Source organism: Anarhichas minor, unplaced genomic scaffold, assembly GCF_050575085.1.
Source record: "Anarhichas minor isolate MPS153535 unplaced genomic scaffold, ASM5057508v1 ptg000045l, whole genome shotgun sequence".
Lineage (NCBI taxonomy): Eukaryota > Metazoa > Chordata > Actinopteri > Perciformes > Anarhichadidae > Anarhichas > Anarhichas minor.
Window position 1 is genome coordinate 8,138,330 of NW_027466491.1, and position 21,370 is coordinate 8,159,699.

Sequence of the window (21,370 nt, forward strand, 5' to 3'; positions counted from 1 at the left end):
AGGCCCTTATTTCTTTTAGAGGGAAAGGTATTGAGTCATTTCATAACAAAAAGGGATATTATGTGGACAATATTACATTTCACAGAGGGATCTGTCATCTAGTGGGAGGCAATGACAGGTCTCTCTATAAGGTTCTTGATTACACTGGTAATAGGCTCCACAGTGGAGCTAAAGTGTAATGAATGGGTGACAGTTTTCACACCGCACACGGCTCATTGCCGCTCTGAAGCTAAAGAAGCTCACAACAGACGGACCTAAAAAAAAAACCCGGGCAGGCAGCCGTTCATCTGACCCACTTTCGGCTCAGTGACGGACACAGTGGCCTTCAGGAAATGTTTATTTTTCCTCCTCAGGCTTTGAGGCCCATGCAATCAATGTGAGCGCCACAGAACTGCTGGAGGGGAACTGACACGGGGGGGGGGGGATCGGTTTGATGCCGCGGCTGTAGCTTCCTTTACAAAGTAGAAGGCTGCGTGTGAACTACTGAATACGTGGCAGCTGTTAAAGAGAGGATATCACAGAGAACAGGGAGTCTTGGGATAATTTGCAGTCAGAGATTATATTCGATCACAACTGAAGCATGACGATGGTACTTTTCAGTGCCTCCCTTTCTTTTTGACGAGATGAAATTTCATTGTTCAAGCCCAGTGTCCCTAGAAATTAGGTTGGTGTTGGACGGTTCTACAGCACGCGATTTAAGGACAGAGAATGCCCGATGTGAAAAACTCAATGTGATGTCCGAACCACATCTAAAGGCAAAAGTGTTTGTGTCTTTGCTGAAAGGATCGACTCAAAGTGACAACATTAGACATCGCAGTGCCAATGTAGAACGTCTTCTTCCCTTTATGCAGTGAAGTCGGGGTGATAGATGGGTTGCATGTTCAACCCTCATATTGGAGACTGCCATTTGCGTCCCATCACAGACCAATACTTCTTGCATTATTTGCCCTGTAACTATGATGTTTTTATAACCCTGAGCAAGAGTTTTGGTTACTTAACTAAAACGTAATGTGGATGTTAATTTGCCTCGTCTGTTCTGTAGTTGCAATGCACCGATGCAGAATTAAATGAGATATTAGCAGGTAAGAGGTGGTCACAAATCTTAATGTGATCTGCAGGGTTTTGCAGGATTATCCTATTTAAATCTTCAGTCTGGGTTAGAAAGTGATATTCAGTATCTAACTCCTAATTTAGGGTCTGAACCAGATGTTGTATCCATTTAGATATGATATGTCAACACGCATATATTTTGTGTCATACCAATTTGTCTCAAAAATTAGAAAACACGCCTCGTTTAACATGCTGCCGTAAGCGCTATTAAATGTCCCCTTCATGGCTTAAGAGATCTGTCGCTAAATGTTCCATCGTGCCAAGAAAAAAGGGGGGAACACTGGTTTGTGTGTGTGCGGAGACTGAGGCAAGATCAGACTTAAGTGTGAGGAGACGAGCAGATTAATGCCAGGTCCTCATGGCAAAGAGCTCCGGCTTTGTTTCCGTCTGTTAACCACCACAACTGGCTGCTTCCCCCGGTGTTGATGACTCTGAGTTTATACACTAATGAGACAAAAGGTTTTGTAAAAGATCCCAATCACTCGGGGGGCGACGACGCGGCTGCATCGGGCAAATGAACCACAAAGAGCCTCCTCAGCGCAGCAGGAAGGGAATTATAATGTCATTCCTACTTTCAACATCATTACCATATTCATTTGCAGGTCAAGACCAGGCCTATTGTATTGTGTCCAGTCAGAGTATGTGCAATTTGAACTCATCATTAAAAAGGGATGAATTTCAAAACATTCATGTTTCTTTTTTTTTTTTCATCATTTATTTCCAGAATTTCCCCCGAGACGGGTCATTTCTGAAATACAACACAAAGCTGCTTCGTTAAATATTAGTCATGAAAAGGACTATTGGTCCTCTTTGGAAGTGTGTGTGAAGTGGTCACAGCAGAGCCGTGATGCATTTGGGACAAAGCCGTCCAAGATGAGCTGCCAAGAGGCTGAATCACCGTCCTGCAGCTGCTCTGTGCTGCTCACTGGACTGAAGAGTAACAGACAAACAGAGACGGGTTAATACCAGCAGCTCTCTGTCTGCCGTGATAGAGTCTTTAGTTAAACAGAAACACCCACACAGATGTGCAAACATTTGATTTATTTAGTTTCGCTCTCAAAGGTGTGATGATCAAGGTGTTAGAGTTAGAAATAGAGGATTAGTTGATTAGTAGAACTACAGAGTTGTGAAGCGGAGAGGAGACAATAATTGAAAAGTGTTTATGTTCAGCTACCATATGTTACCAAAGTGTACCAACTGTATCGTTGATTTCAATTAGACAATATGTCCTTTAGTGTGGAGGATTCGGCACAAGCTTCCTAGTGGGAATTTCTTAAAAGTCTGTCACAGTCAATTTTCATATCTTAAAAAAGTAAAAAGTCTTTAGCAAAAAGAAGGATTTGACATGGAACATCGTGTTTGTGTGATGGTTTACAGCGTATGGGCACATTTCAGATTTTATGCATATTTATCATTTCTCTTCTCTCTGTTCGAATTCATTGTAAACTTCATACTTTTGGGTTTTTAAGCTGTTAGCCTGACAAAACAAGTAGATGCCACCTTGGGCTCAGAGGAGTGTTTTTCACAATGTTATGTCATATTTAATACTATAAATGATTAATGGGGAATGATTAATACATTGATAACTCACTTGACGTAAAAAGCTCTGGTCAGAATATGTAAACACACAGATATGGTTTATGCATTACTTAACGTTAAGTAGAAGCGCTCTCTGATTGGTTTGTTTGTGATTAAAAGGTGTTTGAGTTGTGAATGTCAGCCGTACGGTCGCGCACCAGGAGGGAAGACACGTCGACATTTCCAGCCGCTCCCTGCTCTTATCTCTCCTCTGAAGCTCCAGTGCCTCTCCCAGTAAAGACGCCGTGACATGCTGTGTCTGCTGGTGGACGGATGGGTGGAAATCACAAAGACAGCATGCGAGGATGAAATTGCTGCACTCAAAAATCGAAAGTGCCACTTCACAGCATTTCAGCGCAAAAACATGTTTACGTTTAAGTTTGGGTGAATGACAGCTAGAGTCTTTCATTTAGCCTCTCAGGTAGGCAAGGCAAGGCAAGTTTATTTGTATAGCACATTTCAACAACAAGGTAATTCAAAGTGCTTCACATAAAACCATTAAAAGCATCAAAACATAAGGCAAAAGAAAAGGAGATTTAAAAACAATTAAGAACATTCATTGAAACAATAAAAACAGTGTAAGAAATAAAATACAGTAAAATGCAGAAATGCAGGAAATTGATTAATATATTAATTGAATCTGGTTCAATTAAAGGCAGCAGCAAACAGAAAAGTCTTCAATCTTGATTTAAAGGAGCTGAGGGTCTCAGCAGGTACGTGACTATTAGGCGGCGAGTGGTCACAATGAGCTTCACACAGATGTGCGATCATATTGTATGTTATATTTATCGTGACAGAATCTCATTTCAGTGTTTGCGGTGTGTTTTCAAGGCGATGTCAAGAAAATGTTGTGCATAACCTGGGGAGCAGTAAATGAATCGAGGATACTCCATACTTTCCATGATGATCTCGTCTCGTGTTCACTATTGTCACGTGTGTGATGTTTGTGTGTGATTATAGTGTACGTGTGTGTGTGTGTGTGTGTGTGTATATGTGGTACATTTACTCCATCTCATGAAGACCTTTCCCTACTGGAATCTCATCACCATCCACTGCAGATCAGTACATATAGTAGTACTGAGACAAATACTGTATATTAAGGGAAATGGTAACGTTACACCTATTTGTAATGATGACAATGAAACTATTGATACTCACACACAGAGATAAAGAGCAGGGTCACGTAAGGTACATTTAGCTCTTTGGAGTTTTAGTTATGCAAAAAATGTGTCTGGGGAAGAGCTGCTCTGAAGGCAGAAATAATGTCATTAGTCAAATTAAACAGTGATGTGTGGAAGCAAATAGCAAGAGCTTCTTCTTTTTTTTTACTTCCACGCGGGCGACAGCCAGGCCAGAGGCCTTATGTTTTCAGGTCGTCCGTCTGTCCGTCCGTCCGTCCGTCCGTCCCATTCTCTGGAACGTGATGTCTCAGGAACGCCCGGAGGGAATTTCATTACATCTGGCACAAACATCCCCTCGGATTCAAGGAGGGACCGATTAGAATGCGTTGGTCTAAAGTCACTGTGACCTCCCAAAACATGTTCTTGTGAATAACTCAATAATTAATTTGCTAATTATGATATTTTCACACAAACGTTTAATAGGATAAAATGATGAAGTGGTGACACTTTGGACAGACATGGATGATTGGCGGAAGCGTACAGCCGTCTAGTTGAACTTCAGATGGAAGACAATAAAGAAGCAAAGCTGGAACTGTGAATGAATGACAAAGATGTTATTTTAGTTAATGAAACCAGGGCATCATCGTCAAAGCTCTGCAGGCTAGTGTAGCTAGATAACCTTTTTATGCTGGAAGGTCTGCCAGGCTAATTGTCTAGTATGACTACACTGCTTAGATTTAGCTTTGATTTAACAATCAGAACTCAAGGTCCTCTTACAAGCTTTTTTTCAAAGCTTTCAGACATATGATCTTCATCTAGTGTTGGTTACTTGCCTTATGGCGTTTACCAACTGCAGTTAATTGTCATTGTTTCCTACTTTTTCTATTTACCACTGCGTCGCCGGCAGCGCCGCAACCAGTAAACCGACGCCGCTGCCGACAGCTGCAGAGCTCCATGGCCGAGTGCCCTGGTCAGCCTCCAGATTGCTGCTTGATGGCTGCCTGATAGGAAGTTGATTGACTGACTAGCTGGGCCTCCTGAGAGGCCTTTGAGTTTTAGACTCTGACTGGCAGGTCAATCAGCCTCCCGGGCCCTCCATTGTGGTTATCAATTATCCGCCTTATGTGAAGAGAAACAGTCCTCTCATTCCTACCCTGACACATCCTGACCTTTTACGAACTCCTCAGCCGCTGTCAGGCTCTGCAGACATAACCTTCTAATAACGCTGCCATATCCCACAAAAAAATGACACTGAACCACCTTAAAACCCCAATTGCGGGAGACTGATTGCTCGTGATGTTAAAAGACAAGAACAATCTTATGTTCCTCAAGACTTTTAGAGATGATTCTAGACATTTCTTCAACATTATATGGTTTCTCTGTGAGGATGTTGGTGGGATGAAGGTGCAAATTGTGATAATTTGGATTAGGGGACGGTTTGACATGCCGTCCCTCACTGTTTTTACCCTTTCGTGTTCCACTTTCAGCTCATGGTGGGGATCATCCAGGCCGCAGAGCTGCCTGCTATGGACATGGGTGGCACATCCGACCCATACGTAAAGGTCTACCTGCTGCCTGACAAGAAGAAGAAGTTTGAGACCAAGGTCCACAGGAAGACCCTCAATCCTGTCTTCAATGAGCAGTTCACTTTCAAGGTACACCTCACAAGAGCTCGACTTCACTTGCTTCCGCAGGATGCTGAGAAACATTTGCTCCTTTTCAAGCCCATTTTATTTTTTTTGTAGCTGGAGATCTTTTTGTTCCGCTGACGATCTGATTTGCATGCAGCCATGAATGCTGGAAAGGTGTGGAGACAGTAACCAGCTGGCACATTAACAAGCTCCTGACAGAATATCTCTCTCACACACACACACACACACACAGAGGCTCAATGTGATTGGGATTAACACAGGCAGATGCACCGCTACACCGCGGCCTTGCCTCGGCCACAATAGATGCATGAATAGATGCATGAATGCAGCTCAGCAGTGGGGAAAGCTTTGTTATTCACTGGACAGAGAAGAGCGCAGGTGTTTGGTGTAAAGTCAAGCGTAATGTGATGTGATATCCATCTCAATACAAAGTTTATTTATGTGTTTTCTGTAATACTTAATTCCCAAACTGCGAGAAAGACAGGACAGGTAATTATAAGTGCTGTCAAGGACTTATCTTTCTCTCGCTCTCAAACAGGGCGTTTCCATTTAATAACTTTCATCCCAAAATGTAAGGCAAGCAAGGATCACAAGTGCTCACCTGTCTTTTACCCTTCTCAGGTTGCAGGTCTGATAATACCACCTGTCAGGTGTAGTGATTGATTTGGAAACAGAATCACCCACAACATCGACATCCACCCACTCCAAACACACACACACACACACACACACACACACACACACACACACACACACACACACACCTGACTCAGCTTGGCATTTCATTAACTGAAGAAACTTCACAAACTCTTCTGTGGAAGTTCAGGGCTGACGATATTAAATGAAATGTATGAAACTGAAGATTTTCGAGTATATATACCACAAAGCTTTTTAAACTCATTTTGATATAATACAGTCCTATAAAACAATACAGTAAACCAACACCTCTAACAAAGTCAACACAGACTCTCTTCGTCCTCCTCAGGTCCCCTACGTGGAGCTCGGGGGAAAGACACTGATAATGACGGTGTACGACTTTGACCGCTTCTCCAAACACGATGCCATCGGCGACATCAAGGTGACCATGAACAAGGTGGACTTCAGCCACGTAACGGAGGAGTGGCGGGATCTGCTGAGCGCTGAGAAGGAGGAGGTAAGACTTATGAAACCTCTGTAGGCCAACACACACACATGCCAAACGTTCAATCACTCCCTAGAAAATGTGAAATGAGAAGGTTTGAAATCATTCTGTGACACCGGTCAGGGCTCCGATTTGCACACCCGTCAGCTGCTGTTTTTAATAATAAGAGTATTTCTTTTGTCGCCGCTTGCATAAGTGATATCAAAATGATTGTTTTTGCTGTGTTCACTCAGCAAGTTGTGCTCGAAACACAAATGTGATGCCGTGGCGGAAGTAATCCGTCTCTCCTGGAAACTTAATCAGATGTCCACACTTCCCCTTCAATTAATAGAGGTGTGACTTCCCAGGCAGCAGTTCAGGAAATTCAATTTTCATGGTAAATGTCATGGCATACAGCACATGTTGCCTGGGGAACCTCGTTTTTAGCATTACGGTGGTTTGATTCAAAGGTTAATTATAGCGGCGTCGAATGGCTGGTGAAGTTGTTTGAGTTGAAGGGCATCACTATACTTATTAGCGTTTGGTCGCACAGCTGCACTTGATAATTTCACGTAAGGCTTGAAACACCGGAGCGACGCTTTGCCGTGTTCAAGCTCAGTGGAGAGCGGTAGTAGAGGCAGAGCATGGAAATCACTGCTCTACACCTTCCTACTGATGAAAAGCATTGAAATGTTCTACTACATTTAGTAATTTAATGCTCGAGTCATAATGCGGCTCTGAAAGGTAATTTGGAACAGTAACAATACATTGATCCATTTGTCAACAACCTTTTTAGATTTTGTGTTAAGATGCAAATGAACCTGCCACAGTGAAATGGACGCTTGGCAGCTCAGCCATTGTACCTTTTTGATGATTGCAATCAAAACTATGTAATTATTTCTGCAGAAGGTTTTAAGGTTAAAAGAAATACACGTATGTGTTCATTTACAAATAGTCGAAGCACATAACTCCCCCTGAAATATAGATCGATATAACTAATAAATAATATGTACATTTAGATATTTTATGGCTTTAATGTGTGTCAAGAGAAAAGAGGTGACAAGAAATAAGGTGACACACAAATGGGGAATAACAAACTGTGGACGTCGCTGTTGACAATCAGCTCCCTAAACTCCCAGATCACACAAAATTTCATTTCTTTCTGTTTTATCTATTTTTCGTGTGAAATACTGGATGCCTCTTCACGCCTCTCGAAATGTTCAAATCAAACCGTTTGAGGAGGAAAAATCACTCAGTTTTTCCCAAACCCAGAGATATGTGCAACTTGTGGAGGTCAAGTTTGGTTGAAGAGATAACAAGCCCAAAAGGTTTTATATATATATATATATAAAAAGAAAATAAAGCTCTGTCAGGAGAAAGCATATCGGTCCAAACACACAAAGAGACGCTCTCTCAGGTTTAAATCTTTTAGCCGTGAGCTCAGGGAGGATTTAATACTCCACCTGCACACAGGTAACGCAATCCTCTCTTATTTTAAGGTCATCGATGAAGTAGCAAGTTCCGAAAATGCCCTTTAAGTTGAGAGGCAGCGGTTGACATTTTTCAGTTCATAGTAAAATATTAAAGACGCTGGTCACTGCTCTCGACAGGCATAATTAGCCGTCGCTCCGTCTCTCGCAGGCGGGGAGGAAACACACTGCAACCAGCGCACTGACTCTGCATGAGGAAACAGGTCTTGATTGGAACGTGATGAAAGAATCCTGAAAAAAACAAAACAAAGGCTGATATTCAGCTCCAATTTGTTGCTCAGGTGTGACCTGAGGGAGAGTTATTGACTGCGTCTGCACCGAGCGTTGATAAGGGAGATAAGGAGAGAATATGAATCGCTGTCTGTTCGGCGCGTGATAATGAGGCTGTGTTTGTGATGGGGATTTGTCCGAACCAGTGAAGTGATTGCAGTCGGTGCTTCTCCAGCGGAGGGATGAGTGACGGACCAAAGAGGGAGCCGATATTAGAGAGCATTCAAACCCCAACAAGAGACCGAATCCATAGTGGATTGAAGACATGTAGGGACATATTGTGTAATTGATCGGCTATGACTCAGAGAGGCAGAGTGCGATGTGAAGCATTGACTTTGTGCTACTGTGTCTTTTTACCCACAACCAATTCCATATTAAAGTACAGTTTTCAATAGATTATAGTGTAACTACGAAGTACAGACAATATCATAAGTTGCCGCTGCAGTACTAGCAGGCCTTATTAGCTGTATTTCTAGGTACTTATATTGGAATTAAATGAAGTACTTAATTCTGGATAAATAAATGATTTGACATTATAAACCTTTTACAGCCGAGTTTCTCAGTTTAGAAAAAAATGTCTTTAAAAGTGTGTTTGTTGTGATTTACTTTGTCTGTACTTGTTTTTAAATGTGTACAATATATAGTTATTTGTATTAATACAATAAGACAGCAGACAGCTGGCTCACATGAGGACTAACCTTGTTAACAGCTCGTCCTGCAGACTGTTTTTAAATATATTAAGAAATATTTGTCTCCAAAAAAAAATACATTTAACCATTTATTATGAACTGCATGTTCTGGACCAAAGAATACCACTAAATCACATGCTCACTCCAACTGTCGTTTACTCAGACTGTGTATACTGAAGTATTGTTTTGTTTTACAGTTCTACATTACACTGAATTATTTATGCTGGTCTTTCTATGCGCATATTCTTCACTAGAAAGCATTAAATATACGCACTTAAAGCAATTACAAGAACATCTTTCTGTCGTTTATGTAGATTTCATGCATAAACGCGCCCTTATTCAAAGTGGACTCTGTAATTACTGTATCAACTCAATAACCCAATGTCAGTGTACTCTACTTTAACCTTTACTGCCATCACTTCTCACATAGAAACGTCTGCACTTTAAATGTTCATTAAAAAATCATTAAAAGTTGTCTTCTCTGTTTGTGGAGAGCACCACCAAATAAACGACACGTCTAGCGGGTTAAAAAAAAGGAAAACCAGCGCTTCAGATTTGGTCGACTGAACATTTCCTAATGTGCTTTGGAGAGGAATTACGACCTATTTATTGTGAGCATCTGCTGTGAGCATGTGATGCAGTAATTGTGGATTTATTAGTTGCTGTTTAAAACTCACCTCTGCGATGTGTCTGTTTGTCCAACAGCAAGAGAAGCTGGGCGATATCTGCTTCTCCCTGCGATACGTTCCCACCGCTGGCAAGTTGACCGTGGTCATCCTCGAGGCCAAAAACCTGAAGAAAATGGACGTGGGAGGCTTGTCAGGTGAGCAACAATTACAATGGTGTGCTTGTTCCCTTTGACTTTCACTCTGACAGGCCCTTTGTCTGTAATTATACATGCACTGCAGCACACACTCTCCCTTCTTTTTTAACAACCACCCAAACACATCACTGGTCACGGGGGACATTTGTCAAAGAACAACATGGCTTTGGCTGCAAGAAATAAAATAAAATCGTACAAATTGAGTACAGATGCAAAGGAAGACCTGAGATGCAAGTGTCTAAAAAAAACATCTGTAGATCTATTTATTAAGTCTGATCTAAATTGTATTCTCTCCAGCGTTTATGAGTTAATAACAGGTGAATAAAATGTGTCGGGATGATTTCAACAGGTGTTTGTTGTGGTAGTACATATGTTGGCCACATGAGGCTGAAGCGCACCAGTGTTCTAAATGGGACTAAAAGCTTTCATGTGTTTCCCCACGTGAGTTTTAATTTACATTACATTAACACATAATATATGTAAATTGTGTTTACTATGCATCGATGGATTGAAACTCACCTTGAAGACAATATGAATGTTAGTAGTGGTTCAGCCTCTTGTGACCAAAATTAGAATTTCAACAACAAACTCTTGCTTTTCACCCAAAATATTTGGGGGTGTGATGTTCAGATCGAGAAGAAGCCGCACAGTTCAGACTTAATGTTGTGTGAAACAACCACTAATGATGGTCGCATGCAGGAAAGACTGAAACCTACTCCTGCTGTGAGGTAGCAGCCGACAGTGAACCCATGTAGCATTAAGATCAATAGATGACATTTATCACAATGCAGTCAAGTCTGAATGGTGGGTCTGATGTCATGGTAACAGAATGTGCCACTTGCGTGGGCAAGGAGAGGGGTGGAAGTCATCGCACATGCAAACACCCACAGGTTCATGACTGGAGCACACGAACAACACGGACTCAGTTTCCATAAATCAACGAGGGAGCAATGTTTCATAAAGGGACAAAAAAAAAAAAGCATCGCTATCCCAGGACGATCAAGAATGCACAGTTGGAGTCTTATTTTCTTATTTTGCATATTACAGATTTAAATCAAAACACTGTGAACACTGAGGTTTATTTTGAAAAGACACTATGCAGGTAACGAGCGTTACCTATACTGTCACAGTTTGAAGCATAGGGACTCTAACCAAGCTGCCCTATTTGACGAGTTGGGAGTAAGATCGTGTTAGATAGTTACATTTTTTTCTCAATATTAGTGCTTCCGCCAGAGCCCCACATGCACTCACTCAAGCACACGAATCACACAACACGCCGGCCCGTCTCCCTCCCTGCCGCCTCTACTTTGACTTTCTGCGGTGGTTTCATTTTAAAGTCCCCGGTGTGCACTTTCCTCCCGCCTTCACTCTTCCTGCTGCAATTACCATACACCTGTGTCCACTCGCGTTCCGCCTGACAGCCCAGTCTCTCCACATAAGCCTAAACATCCTGCAGTACAGTAACACGGCCCACGTTAAAAGCCCACCGTTCCCTTTCATCTACCAGAGCAGCACAAGCAGCCATTTGGCAGGAAAAAAAGCCCTCCCCCGCTGCCATTTTATGCTACTGGCATTAGCGCTCACCTGTGCACATTTGCATCGGGGGGGACTGTCAGCCACTTTGACCAGCCAGTATGAAAAATGTGCTAATGTGTTCACTTTGAAGGCCAGGTTTCTCTTTTACAGAGAAGGGAAATGGCAGCGAAGCCAGACAGTTTGACACCACATACTGTATGTCACATTTAATTGAAGCGTGTTTTATCTCGGTGCACCGGTCTGTGGGTTTCAGGGTGAATTATTAGCATACAGTAAGAGCTGCTAGTTTGTAATTACACACGACCACCAGAATATGCTCTAAATTGCAGTTTTGATTTTCGTTGGTCGCGACTGCTTTTTCTGCTTAGAAAATGGAGCTAAAAGTGTAGCAGATGGATGAAATAATGGGCAGGTCCGTAATAACAATAATTAGCCTCCATCCACAGGGCGTCTCAGCCAGAGTTTAAGGAGGAGGACAAATAATTGATGGCCTGGGATCAGCCTTCTCCTCTATTGTCATCCTGTTTACCATGCCTAATTATGGCTCACAGAGGAAGACGTGGGTATTATCATTAACCAATGTATAATCAGAAATAATTCTTTTGATTGGCTCCTCATGAAACATCCCTCCAAATCTGCCTCCACGCTGCGTCTCTCACACAAAAAAAACACTTTTTAAATATTCTGTGTTTCTTAAAAGTACTCTTGATTTCTTTGGTGCTCCCTGTGATTGTTGCTTAAGTGCGATGATGCGCCGAGCACCATACTCTTTAGCTGTCGTCTCAAAATAATCCCAGCCTCATTGCAGACGAGTTGATTTCCTCTTTGTGCCGCGCCCCTCTCTCTGCTGTAGCCGACACCACAGCAAGGCCACGCTACAATACGGACAAACAGATGTATTGTGTCATTTTGTAACTATTTCAGTTCAAGCTACTGTAGCAAAGGTGAGTCAGACTCAAATATTGCGTCGGACACAAAGGCAAAGTGTCTGGAAGTGTCTCAGGATGAGGACATGAGGGTGTATAGAGGCAGCAACATAGTTTTGTCCCAGCGTCTATTTCTTTCACAGTTTTGCTTCAACATACACAAATTCAGAGATGTAGATAATGAGGAGCAGATGAGTTATGGGACGACTTCTATGCTTTCAGATAATTAAGATTCTCGTTGTACAAATGTACATTGTTCATGTGGGTCTGAGCCTCAGAGAAGAGCTCCACTGTAAACGCTTGTGTCTGTGTGGTATGTGTGCCATTCGCCGCTGAGTTGAGTGTGTGAAACTAAACCGACAGTTACCCCTGGATTCGCCCCACCGTGGCGAATCCAGAATGATGGGAGGAAAGCTAAGATGACAGCCAGGCTATATTTAACCCCGCTTGTATCGGTGTTCATTTGGCACAACTCTGCCTGCGCCCACAGTGGCCACACTCGATGAGCACGGAAATATTTGAGGAAGAAACAACTTCTTTGTTTTGGTGTTGTACGTCTGTGCGCATGATATAGTGATGCCTCAACTGTGAGAGGCACCACCCTCACCGAAATAACCCACATGAGTCACAGCTGGCAGTTATTCACAGCTTGAAACACAAACTATAAGTAACCACTTTAGAACTAGACAGCTTCAGTAGCTCAGAGCTTTAGTGGCTCAGAGCTCATCACTTATCCAGAAACCTGCTTCTAGCCCCGAATGTATGGACCACTGATGGTGCGTCGCCTCATAAAACCATGGCCGAGATCCAGGACTCAGATGAGTTACCTCAGGATTGGGTAGTGGAGTCTCTTTGCTGTACACATTATGTGAGGAAGCGCTGTTGCATCAGGAGCTCTGCCATTCATCCATGAAATGGGACAGATTACATCCGTCAGGGATAAGGCGGTAAAAAGGGGGCCGGATATGAGGTACGGCGAGTCTCCCAAAACTCAATAATGCCACACTCTCATCTGCCGGCCACAAAGATAAGGGGCGTCTGGATGGCAGTGATGTGGCGCCACAGGTGTGTTTCCTTTTTTATTTTATCTTGCATAATCCCATTCGGCTGTTGTATTGTGTTTATTCTGGCACAGTTGTAGCTATGGTGAAGGCATGACCAGCCCTGCTTTAGTCAGTCAGGCAGAGTTTTTGCATTTCTGTCCGTCTGAAATTTCGAGTGGTAAATTTCTCTCCGTTATCATTTAAAGTGCAAATGTGATGCAAGAACTGAAAGCTTGACTGGCAAATGTGACCAATATTCCTATTTTGAAATGGTTCTTTAAATTACTCTTTTTTTTTTCTGAAGCATAAATCCTACGGATCCCTTTTATAGACCCTCGTTGCCCTTTACTATTTCTCAGCTTTTGTGCTCGACTTTCTTTAGACCTTTGTGAATTTGATGAGACGGAGGTCTGCCTACGCAAGATTAGTTTGAATTAGGCAGAAGTAGAACCAAGGAGTGCAGACAAAGAGAACCTTGCAGAAACCGCACTCATGCAGACAATCCAACAAGGGGATGAATGTGACAGTAATGGCAACTGATTTGAGCGAGTTCGGTGCAGAAGCACTACAGAATAACACTGAGAATGTAAGATGGTGACTTGAGTCTGCAAGTTTCACAAAGTTAAGGCTTTTTGGTTTACATTTTCAATCATAGACCCTGATTTGACGGATACAATCAATGAATGAAGAGCTCGTATGCTGTTTGAAACCTTTTATTACATTTTAGTACACCAGAAATGGTTGCCATACTTTTTAGAATGTATTAACCGAGCCCTGAGTGGTGCAGCCGAGCTTCTCCAACTTCAAGTGAACCATTACCTCCTCAACCCAGCGGCTATTTATAGGGCGGGAGATAGACTTCCAATTATATCGAATGAGATGTCTCGCTAAAAGCAATAGCGTGGGCCCGGACTCGAGAGAGTTTCAGATCTCTGTTCAAAACCTGCTTGGCTTGGTTCAGGGTCTTTGGACGTATCGCACATCAACGAGAGAGTTTCAAAGACCGTAGCCTAAAATTGTCTCATTTTTGGACAGGCCTAAGATGAAGGAATAAGGGTCTTGGCTGCACCGTTGAGAGGTTGGATGAAATTCTGGATAGAGCTGGGCAAGCCTACACTCCTGGACAGATGCAGCCTTTGAATTATTTTGAATTATATCAAACTATACCTGACACATATGGAGGCTGTGTGGATGATTGCAATGGACGATTTCCAGATTTCATCTAAGATTCTCTCACCAAAGTCTTCCCATTTTCATTTAAGGTGCTCCAAAGAAGGCGAGGCGACCTTCAGTAAATCATCATAAATCTGAGATATAGAGCTTTGTTCAAATTGATAGGTAGCTGAGCGCAAACCAAGATACTATTGGATGCATTATGACAACACGCATGCAACCCTCATACACTGTTTTACTCCTCCCAGCTCTCCATCTCTTCTCAGCAGGAGAGTAATAATGGACGCCCACACTGTTAGAAGCCTGTTACCTCTGTCATCCATTTATTCTCCCTGCTTTTCTCCCTCTTACTCTGTTTGGTTGTGTCTATACATACATGTCAGCTGCACTGGACGAAGCAGTCTCCAGTCTCCAGTCAGGTTCTTGTCCCGCTAAATTGGATAAAAGATTAAGGGAGCTAAGCTTGTTCGGTCTTTGCTGTTGCTGAAAATCTCACAATCTTCCAGCTAAAATTATAGATTTATTCAACTGCAGCTCACACGTCACAAAAACAAGAAGCGCTATAAAGTCTTTGTGCATATGGGATCCAGAGATAAACACAGATTAGCAGAGCAAGCGGTCTTTCAACAACTAATTATAAGCTCTGATTTCAAAGTCTCACTCTTTATTCATTCTGATGCGCAGCTCTGAGGTTCAGGGAGAATAATGTTAGCCTCGGGCGAGAGGCTACCTCATTAGCGTCTCTGAGATTATTGTTGTTTGTTCTTTTCCTTCTCAAGCAGCGGGTTGTCTTATATGATGAATGACACAAAGTGGTTTTCATTCATTGCCCCCCTATAGCTGGTGCAGTCGTCGTGATTGTGGGCCGAGATCAGAGATCATTAAGCGTCATTATGCAGTCTTCGCATGTGGAACCAGAAATGTTCCACTATCTGGTCGACATTTTTCACCCTGCCGAGCACGGCCTGTGTTTTATGTCTTCATTTATTTTAGTTGTATGCATTGTTATGTGTTGTTTTTGTTGTTTTGACGAATTCTCTGACATTTATGTTATTTTATGTGTTGATAAGCTCAAGATGTAATAAGCACAAAGTGAAGAAAACCACTGATATGTGAGGGGCCAAGTGGGAGCCACCAAGAGGCTGATACTTGTGTCAATCTATTACACGCCCAAAACATTCTCCTCTTATATCCGTAGTGGAACAATAATTATAAAAATTGCCACCGATACATACTTACTTCCTGCTAAAATGAGTGAAAATAACTTTATTTAATCACAGAAGTTAATATATTAATACTGTGCTGTGACGTTGAAGTTTTTCTGTTCATTTCAATAGTGCACCCAAGAAACCAGGTTATTCAGATAAATCGGGTTAAGCAGTGTATTTACAAGCACTATTTACTCTAAATCTGCCTTTATATGCATCAGCAGTCTTTTTCATGCCTAAGTGCATGATTTTAAACCTGATTACTTGTGACCAAGAAATCATCCATCCTTCTCTTTTAATGCCTCAGTTACAGAAACCTGTTTTATTGTTTCCATGAAGAAATCAGATTACTGCATACAGTCGACTGTAACCTTGTTTCATGTCGGGTACGGGAAGTAAAAGTCTGCATCCACGTGGAGTCAGGCTGACGGTAAACTGGATGAATACCTGCGATGGTAACGGTAGACAGCATAGTTTAAATATTATAACATTTCGCCGTCCTCCATGACAGAATTTACAACCGGCTGTTATGCAGCTCACTCACACAGAATATTAAGAGAAACCTTCTCTGTAACGTGTAAATGATTGTAAAACTGTTCATTTCCCACTTTCTAAATGAATAAGGCCCAACGAACTGCAGCGATGGATTGTATTCAGGGAGAAGAAAATGTGAACGAATAAGAAGATTGCATATTCTTTGAACTGCAGCTATTATTGAATCCTCATTCTTCTTTTGGATCCTTTTTGTAAGCCTCAGAATATTACGGTGGAAGTTATTACATTCTTCGGCTGCCCATACTTTGGACTGATTAGGATCTCATGGTGCAAATTAAACAGCCTCACCTAGTCCCTTTTGATGGCCCAATTGAAGCCCCAAAAAAACATGGTATTTCTTTCATAATTTTGAAAAAGACGTTTGCTGCCGGCCCTCTTGTCCGTTTTCCCTCCGAGCCCAAACAAAGACACTAACTCTCCTCCTCTCCAATTTATTTTTGATGGCAATTTGTAGAATGCAAACAAATCAGGAGAAGCATTGTCACGTCATAAACGAAAGCGATGGGCGATTCGCTTTTTTCCCGACTCGCCCTGATTGCCAGAGAGTGGATGAGGGTGGATGAAGCGGACCACTTGGTTGCCACTTAGATAGCATTCGGACTGATGAAAATGAGGCTCTTGAGTTGGGAAGGTTAATTGAGTGATGTAAACAAACAGGACTGTCTTTGCCATGCTTTATTTAGAACCATTTATACACAGTGGAGCATTCAGCAGCTAAAGAGCCAGAGATTTTCCTCAGGAGTTGGTGGAGACCAAAAACAGAGCTGAAAGGAGAGAGCGACTATTGGGCTTCCATGCGTCACGTGGCCAGAAACATGACTTCAAATGGATGTTAATGTTGCTGTGTGTCTGTCACTGCAGATCCATATGCGAAGCTCCACCTGACGCAAAACGGCAAGAGGCTGAAGAAGAAGAAGACGACAATCAAGAAGAACACCCTCAACCCTTACTACAACGAGTCCTTTAGCTTTGAAGTCCCGTTTGAACAAATCCAGGTACGTCCTCTTCCATTGAGCACTTTATTAAACATCCATTCTCATAACTCTGAGATCTCTTAAAGGTAATGTGCTTTACTGTAGAGACAAGTAAGAACCAGCAAACAAGTGGAAGCTCATTTACCAAATAATCCGTTCAGAGGCTTTTCATCACAACAGAATAATCAAAGGCTCCTCGTTTCATATCAGCCTTGGTTTCGCAATTTGACGCCAATTGCTCGGTGGATGTTATTCTATGCACTTGTTATTGCCTGTAGCATTTACCTCAGTGCAATTTTTTGCACGTCTTACAATCATTACTAACATAATGTATACAGCATTAACTGCAGACAAAGAAGCGGAGGAATGGATAATGAATGCACAAACTTTGCCAGAAAGGAAAAGCAACAAACTACATTATCTCCTCATGTAAGACAGTAATTGAGTCAAATTGATTGAGCCTGTCACAGCTCACAAATTACGGGTTTGGGTCCATGAGCCTCATTTTCAATTTAAACTGTGTCGATCCCAATAAACCCTTATTTAGTAGTGCTGATACCAGTGTTACTGCTGACTTTACATTTATCATCTCATCATTGAGAGTCAGGTTAAATAATTAGGAGTGCCACTGATTAAATCATAAACTTGTCATCCTGAGTTTAAAACATACTTGAATGACCTAATTGGACTGTGACCAATCAGTCAAACTCCCAAGAGGTTGTAGTAAATGTTGTAAATGTTGTAAACCTTTAATTACAGACTTGCTCCTACAACCTCTGTGTATGTTGTAGGGAAAATGAATACAGCTCAATTCGATTTTTCCCATTCTGTATAACAAATTACAGAGATTGTGTGGGAATTACAATCAGTGCCTTTAATTGGTCTATTGCACTAGCAGACGGTGTATTATTGACTGAAGCAGTTCCACATCATCCTTAGTAAACACACACACAATTAGCTTTGCAGAACTCAGTGATAACATTTCGATTATTTTGTTTTCTCACTTTTTCCCCATGAAGACGAATTAAAACTGTGAAACTTTTGAGTCGTTAATACAAAAATCTGTCAATTTATATAGCAGATTGTATACCCAAAGCCGATTCACAGTGTTTAGATAATGTATAAAATACATTAAATGAAAAGTACAGTTCATAAGAAACAAAGTAGTATTAAGATTTAGTAAAAACTGGACAATAGATAGGAGGAAGTGCAGGATTTCAGCGTAATGTAGCTAATGGTGGCAATTTAAAGGAGCGGTTTAATTTAAGATGTTTTCAGGGGAGGTTATATGCAGGTGTTTCTTGGTGAACAACATCATATTGCAGTGACTCCCTGCAGCTTGTTGTCACAGTTACCAGGTTACCAGGTTTTGTATTATCAAGTTTGTAATATCAAGACTGGCAACCCACGCTGTAGTCAGACACTAGTCAGATTAATAAACACTGGCAATAAGCTAATGTCCTAAAATATTGAGCTGTTAGTGAATTCAGTGATAATGTGATTGTTAATCAATCACAGCAAGAAGAATAGAATCAGCAGAGCAATACTTATTGGTCAGTGATGATGAACGGAATAGTGTGCTAATCTAGAATAAAAGAAAGCCGTGATTCAATTAGCAAATTGTAGGTGAACTGTCCCTTTAAAGACCAACCAACCCCAACCAGCCATCTGGGAACCTTATTCAGTATTTCATTACATGGCGAATTAGACGCGCTCTTTTACAGCAGTGGCTCTGAGCTCATGCAGGTGGCAGTGTCCCCGTCTCAGTGTGCCAGTGGATCGAAACTTAATCAGAGCTCTTTGTGCACTAATTCATATTCTCTGCCAGAGATTGATGCCCAGGTCACTCCTCTTTGCAGTGTCACTTTGAATGAACACATGCCGAGGCTGACTCTTAGGCCTCTGAGTAATCAAACATTCTGCTGTGTTTGGCTCTGGTCAGTTACTGTTAATCAACATTAATGTCTGAAGGAGCAGCTCGTTCTGTACTAACCAGCAGTGCTTCATATAGATAAATGCACATAAAGCATTAACAGCGCATATGCTGACGACACCTCGACTTACGTTCTCTGTTCCTCTCCTACTTTTCCCTTTCTACAGAAAGTGCAAGTTGTTATAACTGTTCTGGACTATGACAAGATCGGCAAGAACGATGCCATTGGCAAGGTCTTTGTGGGCCTCAACAGCTCGGGGACGGAGCTCCGCCACTGGTCCGACATGCTGGCCAACCCCAGGAGACCCATCGCCCAGTGGCACGTGCTGAAGCCCGAGGAGGAGGTGGACGCTCAGCTCTCCACCAAGAAATAGGCAGGGCCCTTTCAGCACCTGCCTTGTAGTACTCTTTAGCCAGTATGTGTAAATACCTCAGTGATATATGAGTCCATCCATGTTACCCCCCCCCCCCTCTTTACCCCGCCTCTCAGTCTCATCCAGCTTCACCGCTCCTGATATCACAAACAGTCCTAATTGTTCAAACTTCCTGTGACCTCCCACCCTCTGCTTTTCTACTATCAGATTCCCTACTTTGTTTTGCTTTCTCTTTTGATTTTGTTCCTCTCTGATTCAGCAGTTTTTGTTCTTCATCTCTGTGCCCTTAACCGCCCCGACCAAATGCCCCCTTCTTTTAAGCAATATGATCTGTATAGATAGCGCATGACTGAAAGAATTTATTGTACCACAGTTGTATATATAAGTATGCAGACAAACATGATTTCTAGTTTATGTGTTTGTATGTTGTTACCCGTTTCCTAATCTGTGTATATCTTGATGTTTTTAATAAGATGTTCTATTTTAAATGATGTAAATGCAGATATAGAGGAAAGCCAATATTATATATCCCAGGATTTAAAGATTTTACCTTATTACCTTATTGCATTCCAGAAAAAAAGGAGAATTCCAACCTGCAAGACACTAGTGGAAATATATTCACGTTATAAAGGACAATGTCTGTTCAGCAAAGGATCATTGCAGAAAAGACAGATGAATATATACACTCAAAACTCCAAAACACAAGGCCATTAACTGCTATGGTTCTGAGGGGGAAATGATGCTGCTGGAAATTATACAAGCACATGATTTCTTACAACTTTTTGTACTTATTTCTCAATCAGAGGACCGATATGTTTAGCTCGAGGCACACTGTTACCAGAAACAATAGTTAATGCAAACCAGTTAGCATTTATTTGATCCATATTTGGCAGAATAAGTGAAATAGGTCCTCGTTTCAAAGGCCATCGTTCACTTAAACTGACTCCTTCTCTTTTTCAAAAGTGAAATAATATTGCCTCCAAACAAAGACTCATTTCTCAACCTTTAAAAAACCGACCCCATGTGAAAAAAGCACCAAGCTGTAGCCATTGTGTCCTTAACCTCGTTTAACAATATTTTGTTAACTGTTTACTTTGAACAGCCTTGTCCGAGGGTCCGATCTTTGAGAGGGAGTAAAGATAAGAAGAGAAAAAAAAGAGTTGTGACTCTGGTTTTAAGAGGACTATTTTTTAGAGCAATTCAACGTCTTGACTATTTTTCGTAAACTGCATGATTTTTTTTACAATCTTTACTAAAGGCTGGGACGAGCGGGAGATCTACTGACACCAGGGGCCGTCTCTTCTGATACAATCCCCTTGCCTTCAATCAGAGGAGAGCAAAGAAAAAACCAGAGTGACGTCTCAACGTTCAACGTATACGGTTATGTTGACGGAGGCGAAGCCAGTTCTAAACACTGCCATTTTCAGAGGAGACTTATGTAAAGATCCTCTCTTCATGCACACTCCCACTTGCTAGTGGTTGTAGCTTTGGTTTATTGGGAACAATGTCTTTGGCTGCAATGGTGCCCTGAATCGCAGTCTTTGCTTTGCGTTGCCTTCTCACAGTGACAAATAGAGCTAGCCATGTTTTACTGCCAATTTTAACTTTTATGTGGCTGCTGTTTTGCACTGGATGTCTTTGAACTAGCTTGTTGACTTCTTTAAGAACAATTTTTTTAGATAATTGCTGTGCTGGGCTTTAATTCAGGACACCTGCAGCGGGAGGCCAGAAATCCGCCTGCTCGATCGTCTTAACTAAAAAGAAAAAATGAAGAAAGCAATGATGACAAATCACG

General features: G+C 41.9%; 1 protein-coding gene across 1 annotated transcript in view; it reads left to right on the top strand.

Moving 5' to 3' along the window:
- syt1a (synaptotagmin Ia) overlaps window positions 1-19,636 on the top strand; it is a 32,517-nt gene extending 12,881 nt beyond the window's left edge. Inside the window, exons 4-8 of the mRNA XM_076111662.1 lie at window positions 5,297-5,464; window positions 6,447-6,614; window positions 9,736-9,853; window positions 17,156-17,289; window positions 19,369-19,636. Of these exons, the coding sequence (XP_075967777.1) occupies window positions 5,297-5,464; window positions 6,447-6,614; window positions 9,736-9,853; window positions 17,156-17,289; window positions 19,369-19,575 (795 nt within the window). The 3' untranslated portion in view covers window positions 19,576-19,636. The remainder of the gene's footprint in view (window positions 1-5,296; window positions 5,465-6,446; window positions 6,615-9,735; window positions 9,854-17,155; window positions 17,290-19,368) is intronic.
- Window positions 19,637-21,370: the final 1,734 nt, after the last annotated feature.